General features: G+C 54.2%; 1 protein-coding gene across 4 annotated transcripts in view; it reads right to left on the bottom strand.

Annotated features, from left to right (window-relative positions):
• Window positions 1–13,914, bottom strand: part of ADAMTS14 (ADAM metallopeptidase with thrombospondin type 1 motif 14) — a 72,905-nt gene that overhangs the window by 45,367 nt on the left and 13,624 nt on the right. For all 4 annotated transcript variants that reach the window (XM_062214742.1, XM_062214743.1, XM_062214744.1 and 1 more), the window contains exon 3: window positions 1,259–1,418. In XM_062214742.1, the coding sequence (XP_062070726.1) occupies window positions 1,259–1,418 (160 nt within the window). The remainder of the gene's footprint in view (window positions 1–1,258; window positions 1,419–13,914) is intronic.

Raw genomic sequence — 13,914 nt, 5'->3', positions numbered from 1 at the left:
TGAGGGTGTGGCCCACTCACCACCCAGTTCCGCCCAGGGCCTCGTCATCTCCTCCACGCCAAAGGGGCTTCATGAGAAAACTCTGAAGTTGGCCCTGGGCCCAGGACCCACACCCATCACATCCACCGTCGCACCTGTACAGTCACATGTGCTGAGCACCACCCCTCTCTGCAGAGCAGGGGCGCCCCTGCCCTCGGGGTCTCCCACCCTAGCACATCTGCGGTCACCCAGTGACAACACTGAGATGCGTGCTGCCACTCACCAAGCAGCCACGCGCGTGTGCCAGGCTGCATTCTGGGATTTGCACACACATTGTCACTGACATACACACACGATGGCTCCAGTAGGTTCACACTGATCACCCCCATTTGACCGACCAGGAAACTGAGGCTCAGGAACATTAAGGAACTTGCCTGGGGTCACACGGCAGACACAGTCGGAAGCAGGACTTTAACATGGTGTGTCGAGGGCTGGCGTTGTGGCGCAGCAGGGTAAGCCGCTGCCTATGACACCAGCATCCCACATGAGCACGGGTTAGCATCCCAGCCACTATACTTCTGATCCAGCTCCCTGCTAACGTGCCAGGAAAGGCAGAGGGAGATGGCCCAAGTGCTTGATCCCTGTCTCTCATGCGGGAGACTCAGATGGAGTTCCTGGCTCCTGGCTTCAGCCTGGCCTAGCCCTGGCCATTGCAGTCATTTAGGGAGTGAACCAGCAGATGGAAGATTTCTCTCTCCCTCCCTCTCTCCCTCCTTCTCTCCCTCCCTCCCTCCCTCCCTCTCTGACTTTTGAGTAAATAAATACTCTTTAAAATAAAATTCAATACAAGGCTCTATTAGACACAAAGCTGACCCTGATGCCTTGACACCAAGCAGCCTCCCTCCCAGTTCCCTGAGAAGAAACTTACTGGGGATCCCACAGGACTCGGGGAAGAATGTGGCTTTTCCACCCTGGCCCCAGCTCAGAAATAGCCTGGAGGAGCAGTGCTGCGCCTCCCACCCACCCCCCCACACACACACACAGCCAGCTCTGGAGTCCAGAGGCCGAGACCACAATACACATGGCTACTGGGTCCCCAACTCCAGCCTCTTGTAGCAGCTCCTCAAACCCATCAGGGTTTCTCTGCTGGTGCAGCAGGTGTGTACACGGCCCAGTTCCGCTTTACAGAGAAGACTGAGACCAGGCACTGGGAGCTTGAGGCCAGAGGTCACCGGGGCTGTGCAGAGAGACAGTGCTCCGGGCCCTGCCCACAGCCTACCTTCATTGTGCAGGTCCCCGTGAGGCTCTGCCCACGGCCGCCGCACGGCTTCCCGGCGGTACACCACGTGCGTCCTCCCACCGGCCTCTTCCTCCTCCTGCCGCCCCCGCTCCAGAGGCTCAATGAAGTAGTCAGTGCTGTCGGTGCGGATGAGGCCAGCCTGGCAAGGACACAGCGGGCCGGAGGAGAGAGAAGAGAGGTATGAATACACTACACGGGTGAGCATTGAGAATGCAAACAGGCGTGGCTGTATGTGTGAGCAGGCTGCTTCTCCAGGGCCTCGGGGGCTCTGTGGAGGCCCTGGCTGGGGGGGGGGGGTGGAGGGGGCAGTGGGGGAGTGCTGCTGAGCCTAGGGAGCCCACCCACATTGGAGGCCAAGCAGATCCACTTTCCCTGTGCTGTGTACCTGTGGATCTCTGACTAAAGCTGCATGTTAACAAGGACTTCCAGTGCTTGGAATGGGGACAGGTGTGGAAGCCACTGCCACCAGGGATGTGCACACACTCCAAGGCAGCACGTTCCAAGCCCAGACACAGCACGCGGATCTGGCCCTACTCACAGCAGAGGGGGACGTCCCGGCTGCAAAGGTTAATGATCCCTGGGGGGTGCTGCCCCCACCCTGACCCGAGGTGCTGTTATTTCAGATTTCAAGCATGTGAGCATGCACGGGGGTGGTCAGCCACTGCTCCTGGCAAGAGATGAGCCAGTGCAGAGCACTGGGAGTGCAGGTTCTGTTTTCAATCTAATTTTTGCTTGCATCAAAATATTCCCTTAAAAAGAAATCAGGTGTTGGCCTTAGAAATAAAAACACAAAAGTGCAAGCTGAACCAAGCCCAGCAAATATGTTATTAGTCACTGATGGAGGCAGTAATAACCAAGCTGTCAAAACACATAAGCCAGGGTGAGAGCATTGGGGTGCTGTGGGTTAAGCCGCCAGTTGCAACTCCTGCATCTTATATCAGAGTGCCGGCTGAAGTCCCAACTACCTCACGCTTCTCATCCAGCCCCCTGCTAATGCACTGGGGAAGCCATGGAAGATGGTCCAAGTACTTGGGTTTCAGCAACCCATATGGGGGACCTGGATGGAGTTTCTGACTCCTGGCTTTGGCCTGGCCCAGACCTGACTATTGTAAGCATTTGCACAGTGAACCAGCAGATGGAAGCTCGCTCGCTCACTCGCTCTCTCTCTCTCTTCTGTCACTCTGACTTCAAATAAATCAATAAATCTTAACATAGCATATAACTGGAGGCCAGCACTGTGGTATAGCGGATAAAGCCACAGTCTGCAGTGCCAGCATCTGGTACAAGTCCCGGCTGCTCCACTTCCGATCCAGCTCCCTGTTAATGTGCCTGGAAAAACAGTAGAAGATGGCCCAAGTGTTTGGGCCCATGCCACCCATGTGGAAGACCCAGAAGAAGCTCCTGGCTTCAGATTGACCCAGCTCCATCCACTGAGGCTACCTGGGGAGTGAACCAGTGGATAGAAGATCTCTCTTTAACTTTGCCTTTCAAAAAATAAATAAATGTTAAAGAAACACATAACTAGAAGTGAGTTAATCTATACATGTCTGTGTACAAGCACATACACCTCATCACTATAAAGTAGTAAGATCTGCTCACCTAGATTGCATGGAAAATAGTAAGACTTAATAAAGAGATATTTGCTGGGTTTGCTCACCTATTCAACAAATACCTACTGAGTGACACCAGGCCCCGGGGGTCAGGCTGGGGACATAGAGCAGCAGGCACAGCCACTGCTGGAGAAGCCAGCGGCACCTTCCTCCTGCCCGGACCTGGGGCCACTCCTCTTCTAAAGCTGCCACATCGCACATCTCCGTTCCGCCCACGTGCCCACCCGCTTTGTTCTGTGGGTGTACCCGAGAAAGCCCCTCTCAGGCCCACTGAGCACCCACAGCAGCAGCGGCCCCGTTCATGCCCTTCCACATCCTTCCAGCAAACTGGGCAGAGCATTCGGCCCAAAGCCAAGGCTGCTTTCTGGGCCTCATAAACAGACCCGAAGCAGAGGCCGAGAAAGGCGAGGAGGAAACTGCACGCCATCGTGAACAAGTCTGCGGCCTCCACAGCCAACTCCTCATCCGGTGACGCTGGGGGGCGTGCAAGAGCCCTGGAGCGCATGTAAAACGTCAGCACCGAGCCGACCCTGGGCACGGGTCCATGCATTCAGAGCCCTCTGGCTGCACCTGCCATGCACCCTGCACAGGAAGCACAGGTAAACAAAGCCCGGACCACCATGGCCCACCTGGTCCGAGGCTCCATACCTCAACCACACCCCCAATTCAGGAAGCTCCGAGTTCTGCGGGGATGCCTCCAGTGACAGAGTCCCCCCCCTGCAGGTGTAACGCACCAGGGCGAGCAGGGGTCTAGGAGTTAAGACGCTCACATCCCATCTCACAGCGCCTGGGTGCCAGTCCCGCCTCCAGCTGCCTGCTGATGCCACTCCTGGGAGGCGGCAGGGACGGCTCAGGTGCTACCCACACCAAGACCCGCACTGAGTTCTTGGCTCCTGGCTTTGGCCCAGCCCAGCCTTAGCCATGGTGAACATTTGGAGAGTGAACTAACAGATGGAGAATTTCTGTGTCTGCTCTCTCCCTCTCTCTCAAATAAATGAAAACACATAAATAAACATCATTAAAACATATATGTAACATACTCTGCACAGGGACACTCCTAAATTGTATTGTATAGAACACAATCCCCTTCATCTCACCCCTTACAGGGATTCCTGTTCTCTTTTTTTTTTTTTTTTTTTTTTTGACAGGCAGAGTGGACAGTGAGAGAGAGACAGAGAGAAAGGTCTTCCTTTTGCCGTTGGTTCACCCTCCAATGGCCGCTGCGGTAGCGCGCTGCGGCCGGCACACCGCGCTGATCCGATGGCAGGAGCCAGGTGCTTCTCCTGGTCTCCCATGGGGTGCAGGGCCCAAACACTTGGGCCGTCCTCCACTGCACTCCCTGGCCACAGCAGAGAGCTGGCCTGGAAGAGGGGCAACCGGGACAGGATCGGTGCCCCGACCGGGACTAGAACCCGGTGTGCCGGCGCCGCAAGGCAGAGGATTAGCCTAGTGAGCCGCGGCGCCGGCCTCCTGTTCTTTTTTTATTAAAGGTTTATTTTATCTGAAAAGCAGAGTTACAGAGCACCTAAAAGGAAATCTGTTGAAGTGAAATGGACACTATGAGAAACAATGACTTGATCAGCCCTTGTCCTGACTGTCAAGGAACAACTTGATACTTTATTCTTTTTAGTATTTTTTTGTTCTACTTAATACCATTGGTTGAATTCTTTAATTAACACAATTTTTCTTAGGTGTTTAAATTTAACTGAAAAGTGATCCCTGTTAAATGTAAGAGTGGGAATAAGAGAGGGAGGAGACGTACAGTTCGGCACATGCTCAATCGGACTTACCCCTAATGGTAGAATTAGAAACATGCCAGGGGGGCCTGCTCCTATTTCTTAGCTTTTTATATTGACTATTCTAGTAATTAAAAGTGATGTATGGCCGGTGCTGCGACTCACTAGGCTAGTCCTCTGCCTGCAGTGCCGGCACCCTGGGTTCTAGTCCCGGTGGGGCCGCCGGATTCTGTCCTAATTGCTCCTTTTCCTGTCCAGCTCTCTGCTGTGGCCCTGGAAGGCAGTGGAGGATGGCCCACGTGCTTGGGCCCTGCACCTGCATGGGAGACCAGGAGGAAGCACCTGGCTCCTGGCTTCAGATCGGCACAGCACACCAGTCACAGCGCGCTGGCCGTAGCAGCCAATGGCGCGGTGAACCAACAGAAGGAAGACCTTTCTGTCTCTCTCTCTAACTCTGCCTGTCAAAAAAATAAATAAATAAATATAAATTTAAAAAAAGAAATGTGCCAGGGTATTCCAATTCAATCCCATCAAGGTGGCATGTACCAATGCCATCTCAAAGTGATCAGTTTCAGTTCAGAATTGATCATAATGATAGGATTAAGTGTCAAAGGGATCACATAAACAAGACTAGTGTCTGCTAATACTAACTGATAGAATTAAAAAGGAGAGAACAATCCTACATGGGAAGTGGGGTACACAGCAGACTCATAGAATGACAGATGTCCTAAATTGCACTCTGGCCTCAGAATCAGCCCTTAAGGCAGTCAGATCTGGCTAAAAAGCCCATGAGAGTATTTCAGGCATGGAAAGCCAAGACACTCTGGCGAAAAAAAAAAAAAAAAACCTAAATGAAAAATCTCTGTGAGTGAGATCCCAGCAGAAAGAACGGGCCATCAAAGAAGGAGGTACCTTTATCTGAAGGGAGGAGAGAACTTCCACTTTGACTATGGCCTTGTCTAAATAAGATCAGAGTTGGCGAATTCAAGAGGCTTTGATAGCCTTGGCAGCTCATGACAAGAGCCTAGGGTGATTACTGACATCATAAATAAGAGTGTCAATTGCTAAATCAACAACAGGCGTCACTGTGCACTTACTCCCCATGTAGGATCTCTGTCCTTAATGTGTTGTACTATGTGAATTAACGGTATAACTAGTACTCAAACAGTACTTCATACTTTGTGTTTCTGTGTGGGTGCAAACTGTTGAAATCTTTACTTAGTATATACTAAATTGATCTTCTGTATATAAAGATAATTGAAAAATGAATCTTGATGAAGAATGGGATGGGAGAGGGAGTGGGAGATGGGATGGTTGTGGGTAGGAGGCTGGTTATGGGGGGAAAAAGCTGCTATAATCCAAACGTACTTTGGAAATTTATATTTATTAAATGAAAGTTTAAAAAAAAGAAAAGAAAAGCAGAGTTATAGAGAGACAGGGAGACACAGAAAGAGCTTCCATCCAGTAGTTCACTTCTCAAACAGCCACAACAGCCAGGACCAGGTGCGGCTGAAGCCAGGAGGCTGGAACTCCCGGGTAGGTGGCAGGGGCATAAGCTTGGGCCATCCTCCACTACCTTCCCAGGTACATTAGCAGGGAGCTGGATGAGAACTGAAGCAGCTGGGACTTGAACTGGCGCCCATATAGGATGTCAGTGTTACAGGCAGTGGGTTAACCTACTACACTACAGCACTGGCCCTAATCTTCTTATCACTGTTACTATTAACAACACATTACTAGTGCCACTTCTATTCACATATATTATCTTATAATTTTCATTTTAACAGCCCTATAAGGTAGACTCATTTCACAGATTAGGAAGTAAGAGGTTCACCGGCGCCGTGGCTCAACAGGCTAATCCTCCGCCTTGCAGCGCCGGCACACCGGGTTCTAGTCCTGGTTGGGGCGCCGGATTCTATCCCGGTTGCCCCTCTTCCAGGCCAGCTCTCTGCTATGGCCCGGGAAGGCAGTGGAGGATGGCCCAAGTCCTTGGGCCCTGCACCCGCATGGGAGACCAGGAGGAAGCACCTGGCCCCTGGCTTCGGATCAGCGCGGTGCACCAGCCGCAGCGCGCCGGCCATTGGAGGGTGAACCAACGGTAAAAAGGAAGACCTTTCTCTCTGTCTCTCTCTCTCTCTCTCACTGTCCACTCTGCCTGTCAAAAATAAAAAAATTTAAAAAAAGAAAAAGAAAAGAAAGTAAGAGGTTCAGAAAGGTTAAGTAACTTCCCAGAGGTACCCAGCCAGTAAGGCCCAGCACTAGAACAGGTGCCCAGTTCTGAAACCTGGCTCAGCCCTGTTACCTGGGCCTGCTTCTGCTGTGGGAGGGACCAGGAGCAACCCTGGGGCCCTGGTCTGCTCTGACAGATGCTGCTGCCTTCCCACCTCTACACAAAACCCTCCTCCCTCCAGGGACGTGAGAACAGACCTCCTGGCCCTCGGCCCACAGGGTTCTCAGCCCCACGCAAGCCCTCCTGCCCCTCTGCAAACAGGAAGCCCCAATCTCCTGGGCCAGCTCCTACCCTGCTCAGACGGCTCCCCAAGGGGCACTGAGGATTCTGCCTTTGCCACCGCAGCTAACTTCTCAGGACAGGAGCCGGCCCAAGCCCTGGAACTCACAACCTGGGAAACCATTTTGTAAAACCGTGGGTCCCATCAGCCCCCTAGGGATCCAGGGCCAACCCTGCCCTCTGAGATAGTCTTTGTCCCATTTTGTGCATTTTGCCCCAGCCTTGACAGGCAGGTCTTGTCTCAGGCTCCCCTGGGCCTTGGCGACAGTCCTCCTGGACACAGGATGGAAAGACAAGCTTGACCATCAGATCAGGATGGGGCTCAGGCCCAGTCCCGTCCTCTCCAGCCTTGGTTTTCCCACCTGCACAACGAGAGGCTCAGCCCAAGTTCTCGTGAACCTATGCCCTGGCCAGGAAACCAGGCAGCACGCAGGGCAGAACGACTGGCAGGGAGAACTTCCTGGCTCTCAGTCTCCTCTCATCTCTCAATTTATGAGATGTTTATATTTCTGAAAAGTGGTGGCTAATTTTAAAGCACTAAAAAAAATCAAATTTCTACATTAAAAATAATCAAGGAAAAGGGAGAAAATAAATCCTAGTAGGCTGGAAAATAAACACCAGCCCTATTTTTTTTTTTTTTTTTTTGACAGGCAGAGTGGACAGTGAGAGAGAGACAGAGAGAAAGGTCTTCCTTTTGCCGTTGGTTCACCCTCCAATGGCCTCCACGGTAGGCGCGCTGTGGCCAACGCACCGCGCTGATCCGATGGCAGGAGTTAGGTGCTTATCCTGGTCTCCCATGGGGTGTAGGACCCAAGGACTTGGACCATCCTCCACTGCACTCCCTGGCCACAGCAGAGAGCTGGCCTGGAAGAGGGGCAACCGGGACAGGATCGGTGCCCCGACCGGGACTAGAACCCGGTGTGCCGGCGCCGCAAGGCGGAGGATTAGCCTAGTGAGCCGCGGCGCCGGCACCAGCCCTATTTATTCCCACCCGTGCTTTTTTCTGTGCAAATGGCACAGAAGTCAGAAGTCTAGACTAGCAGGGTTCTTCGCGTAGCACGAACCCAGCACAGAGCTGCCGAGGGCGTCCAGCGGAGCCTTCAGCCAACCCTCCAGCGCAAACCCTCGGCCTCAGCCTCACGCTGAACTCCCTTCGGTGTGGCTGCTTCCCAGACGCCTCTCCTGGGAGGTGTGTGGCTGGCTGCGGAGGGGGAGGACCGTTCGAGTCTTCCAGTGGGGCATCTTCTGCTGCCTCTTTATCCAGAGGCCTCCAGCCTTGCCGAGGTTTTCCAGATTCAGGGGAAGTCCATTTCTGAAGAAGGCACGGCCACATGGCAACTGGGGGTGGGGCAGGGAGCAGGCTGAGTCCTGGCTGAGACGTCTGTAACTGGTCACCAGCCGTCTACCAGCGGGATGGGGTCTCTCAAGTATTTTTTGCAAATAACTGAAGCCAAATTATTTTGAAATTTGTATGTATGGGTACATGTGTGCATATATAAGTGTTTGTTCTAAAATTGCATGTATGTCGTGTAAACTGGGGCGTGAGGGTACATGAAGCCAACACTAAACAGAGCTCCAGGGTAGCCACAGGAGGCCTGGGATGGGGAAAGCCAAGCTGGGACATGGGCAGGGCTCCTGCTAGGCCAGATCAGGTACAAAGACAACAAGCAGGGACCGAGCCTGGGGGCCTGACAGGTGCAAGTGGCCTGGCTCCGGAAGGACAGGTGCAGGCCCTCTGGGGAAGGGGGATCCTGAGACCCCCTGCCACCCCCTTGCACTTCCACCCTTCACTAAAGACCCAGGAGCGAGGTCTACGTCAAGACATTAGCTCCAGTGCAGCCAGCTGAGGGGTGAGCCAGGCCTCCTCTTTCTCCTTCCAAGGCCAGCCTATCTGGAACACAGCAGGCCACCACTCAGCCACCTCCCAGGGAGCGTGCATTCTTGGGCCCGAACTGGTCCTAGAAATTCTGTTACCAGGGTTTCACTGTCACGGGAACCCGTGGCCAGCTGGGTTGGGTCAGGTTCTAGGATCCCAGCAGGTCCAGCTTGCTGCTCCACTGAAGGAGACAAAAGCAACCCCACAAGTGGAGGTAGAGTGAGGATGAGAAATGGCTCCCAGCAGATTGCGAGGAGGTGCCTGGCTTGCTCTGTCCCAGCAGCCACCAAATACCTGCACTACTCCCAGCCACCCTCACCAAACCGTAGCACCTGCTCCAGCTACTGTTAAACTCCATGGAGACCTCCAGGCGTGACCCACTGCTTCACCCTCCCTCCAAGTCCCCACTTCCCTTCTCACCACCTTGGTCTAGATACACAATAATTCTCACAAGCATCCCTAACCTGCTCAGCTCCTTCTTCCGTCCTGCTCCCCCAGAGAAGTGTCTGCCCAGCTAAACCCGCCCGCCTGTGTACTGTGCACTGAAGGAGATGACACACATAGGTGCCCACTGTTCTCTGGTGAAACCGATGACCACGGATCTCCTATGATCGCACCACTGGCCGGGGTCTCTGCTGCTCCCCAGGTGCCCGTGTGCTCCACCTCTCCCAATTGGCTCAGGTTTCCACCTCTACCCCACCCTACTGGGGACAGCCCCCATGCAGGGTCCCTCACCCCTCCACCCTGTGCTAAGGGTCGCCTCCTCGAGCACCCGGCCCCTGCAGTTGAGGACCTCTTTCCAGCACCAGCACGCACCCCTCCTCCCAACTAGACCCTTCCCGCCAGCAGGCAGGGGCACTGGAGTAGCTCCCCCTCCCAACTAGACCCTTCCCGCCAGCAGGCAGGGGCACTGGAGTAGCTCCCCCTCCCAACTAGACCCTTCCCGCTAGCAGGCAGGGGCACTAGAGTAGCTCCCATCTTTGGAACTCCCTGTCTGACACCCGCCCCCCATCTCAGCTTCCCTTCTGCAGTGGTGAAAGGGTCGTGTGTGCTCACTGTCTGTGCCCCACCGCCCTTCCTCCCCCTGCCCCACACGGTCTTCGAGAGCCACCACTTCCTGGAAACTGCGCACCTGTGACCATCCTGCGGCCAAAGCCGGCAGTCCCCAGTCTCCTCTGACCACACCCCCACCCCAGGCATTTCCCCAGCCTTTAAGGATCAGGTACTTGCCAATAACTCCCAGGTCACATCTGCCGTCTGCCTGCCCAACAGCCTCCCTGACAGACCTGGGCCTGCACTGGGAATCTCAAACCCTCATGCCGGGCTCTGCGCTCCTGTCCCAGATCCGCTCCTGTCCTGTCTTTCCCATCTCAGCACACGGCACTACCTTCTTCCCAGCTCACAAGCCAGAAAAGACGTGGGATGGGCTTTAGGGACCCGGGTCTCTTCAAGTCCCCGGAGCACTCTGGGACAGGGCAAAGTCAGCTGGGCAGGAAGCAGCACCCTCTGTCACCGCGGAATCCCGACCCTGGGTTCAGCCCAGGACAGACCCCACACCCTGGGACTGTGCCTCCTGCTGGCGCTCTCCCCGGTGGCCAGGATCTCCTCCTCCTTGGATTTGTCCTTTGGCCTGAATGAAGCACCTACTGTGTGCTGGGCTTAGGGGGGTGGTGCAGAGGGTGGAACACGAGCCTCTGCTCTCCTGGGAAGGGACTTGTGTCTGCAATGTTTGAGGAACTCCGACAACGCGACCACTAAGACACCCCACCTTTAAAATGAGCAAAGGCTCTGAAGAGACTCTCCAAGGAAGACACACACGCAGCCAAGCACTCATGAAAACAGGCTGGGGGCTCCTCGCGGCACTCTGCACCAAAGCAGAGGCTGCGGCTGCCACACATCCAGCTTCAGCTTCCCAGAGTCTCCCTTGGCCAAAAACGCACTAAGTTGTCTCCAAGCCAGAAGCCTTCGACAAACAATGACAAGACAGAGCCACCAGACACACGCACCCGATGTTCACGACAGAAATGGGAAGATGGGGTCAGTTGTGGAGCCACTTTCTGACTGCTACAGGGACCTATACAAGCAGCACAAACTAGAACAGAGCAGAACCAGTCACCCCACAGGGATGGAGACACCAGTAATCAGCCCAGCCAGTGTGACACTGAACGCTTCAAAACCAACACACAACTGATGCCAAGTAAAAGTGCTACCTACCCTTAGAATACAGCAATACTGAAGAAATGAAGTCCATTCTAAACCTTAAAAAAAAAAAGACATTCGGGGGCTGGCATTGTGGCACAGTGCGTTAAGCTGCTTGTAATATCCACATCCCACATGGATGCTGGCTGCTCCACTTCCAATCCAGCTCCTTATTAATGCACAGGGAAAGCAAGAGGAATATGGCCCAAATGCTTGGGCCCCTGCAACCACATGAGAGAACCACATGAAGTTCCAAGCTCCTGGCTTCAGCCTGGCCTAGCCCCAGCCATGGCAGCCATTTGGGGAGTGAACTGGAGAATGAAAGCTCTTTCTGTCCCTGTCTCTGTCTGTCTGTCTCTCTCTAACTCTGCCTTTCAAATAAATAAATAAATAAATAAATTTTTTAAAAGAAAAAGGTAGGCCGGCGCCACGGCTCACTAGGCTAATCCTCCGCCTTGCGGCGCCGGCACACCGGGTTCTAGCCCCGGTCGGGGCACCGATCCTGTCCCGGTTGCCCCTCTTCCAGGCCAGCTCTCTGCTGTGGCCAGGGAGTGCAGTGGAGGATGGCCCAAGTGCTTGGGCCCTGCACCCCATGGGAGACCAGGAGAAGCACCTGGCTCCTGCCATCGGATCAGCGTGGTGCGCCGGCCGCAGCGCGCCTATCGCGGCGGCCATTGGAGGGTGAACCAACGGCAAAGGAAGACCTTTCTCTCTGTCTCTCTCTCACTGTCCACTCTGCCTGTCAAAAAAAAAAAAAGAAAAGAAAAGAAAGAAAAAAAGAAAAAGATTTTCAGTATTATTAGTCATCAGGGTAATGCAAATCAGAACCACAAGGAAATACTCGTTCACACCCCCTAGGAAGGCTTGAACCATGAACTCCAGCGGCAACAGGTTTGGCAAGGAAACTGGAACCCTCATGTGTTACGACTGGAGAGAGGGAAATAGGGCAGCCTCTTGGAAAAGGGCCTGGCAGTTCCTCAAATAAACAGTTACTGTGGCATTCAGAAATTCCGCTCCTAAGTATAGACCCCAGGGAAACAAAAGCTCGTGGACAGAAACTTACAGAAGCACTAATCATAGTAGCCCGGGTGGAAATAACCCGAATGCCCAGCCGTGGATAAGCAATGGTGTATGAACAAAATACGGTCCATCCATTCCAGAGAACATCATGCAGCCATCAAAAGGAATGAAATTCTGACATGTGCTTCAAGATGGCTGGACCTAGAAAACACTACCCCCAGGGAAGGAAGCCACCCAAAAAGACCACGTGTGGTAAAAATGCATTTCTGTGAAACGCAGAATAGGGACATCGACAGAGGTGGGAGGCCAGTGGTTGCCAGGGCCTGGAGTAACGAGGGCGTAGGAGGTGGCAACGAAAGGGCACGCGTTTTGGTCAAGGTGACAGAAATGTCCCAAGATTGATGGTGGTGAAGGTTGCTCGTATCTGAACTGCACACTTTGCATGAGCGAACATCTCCACACAGAAGATGGGGGGAGGGAATGCACACTCAAATGGCACACGCTGCACACGGCCACTGCCGGCCTCAGAGGCGGGAGTCAGCGCGGCTCAGACGGAAGCCTGTGGACACGAGGATGCCATCTAACTCACACCCAATGTGGGAGCCCAGCCCCGGGAGCCCTGCTCGAGGCTGGGGCAGCCAGGGCAAATCTGAAAGCTGATTGGGAGCGAGCTGCCGTCTAGGGCTGGGCAGAAGGAAGGAGCCCGCAATGAGCCCACTGTGCCTGGCCCCACTCTGGCCACGTGGCAACCCAGAGGTGGCTCAAGGCGCAGACATGACCCAAGCAAGCCAGCGCCTCCACTGGCTCAGCTCCTGGGGACAGGGCCTCTACGGGCCCCACGCCCGGGGATGGACTGGGTGAGAGGCTACCGAGGTCTTGCTGGGCCCCACCTATTTGTAGCCAGAATCCTTCTCAGAGGAGAAACAATATGGTGGGTGTGCAAGGTAACAGCAGAGACCCTAGACCCAGCTCTGCCACTCCCAGACCACGTGATCCTGGACGGGATACCTCCCACGCCTGTGCTTGCGAATTACAGCAGTGCCTGTCCGAGGGGTTGCCCTGAGAAAGTGGCATCCACAGGGCACCTAGAGTTGTCCCAGCTTGCAGCAAGGACTGTGTAACTGCATTTGCTGCCGTGCTTGTCATGATCATCAGACAGTGCCTGGGTACCACAGAGCCACAGGAGGGTGCGTCTGCACCGGGCTACATCATGGCTGGGCTTGGACATGCCCAGATCCACTCCCCACCCCTGGCCCCATAAAGGGGAAGAATGCTCCAAGGAAGAGACACCAAGGGTTAAGCATCTTTAAAAAAAAAAAGATTTATCTATTTACTTGAAAGTCAGAGTTACACAGAGAGAGGAGAGGCAGAGACAGAGAGAGAGGTCTTCTATCCAATGGTTCACTCCCCAGATGGCCGCAACAGCCGGAGCTGCACCAATCCGAAGCCAGGAGCCAGAAGCTTCCTCCAGGTCTCCCACACAGGTGCAGGGGCCCAAGGACCTAGATTATCCTCCACCTCTTCCCCAAGCCATAGCAGAGAGCTGGATTGGAAGAAGAGCAGCCAGGACTAGAACCGTGCCCATATGGGATGCCGGGGCTTCAGGCCAGGGCGTTAACCCTCTGTGCCACAGCGCCAGCCCCATAAGCATCTTAAGGGGACAAGCACTTGCCAAGGAAAAGAGC

The sequence above is a fragment of the Lepus europaeus genome, chromosome 17, assembly GCF_033115175.1.
Source record: "Lepus europaeus isolate LE1 chromosome 17, mLepTim1.pri, whole genome shotgun sequence".
NCBI lineage: Eukaryota > Metazoa > Chordata > Mammalia > Lagomorpha > Leporidae > Lepus > Lepus europaeus.
The sequence above is the reverse complement of the archived record's forward strand: the minus strand, read 5'-3'. Positions and strand labels throughout refer to the sequence as shown.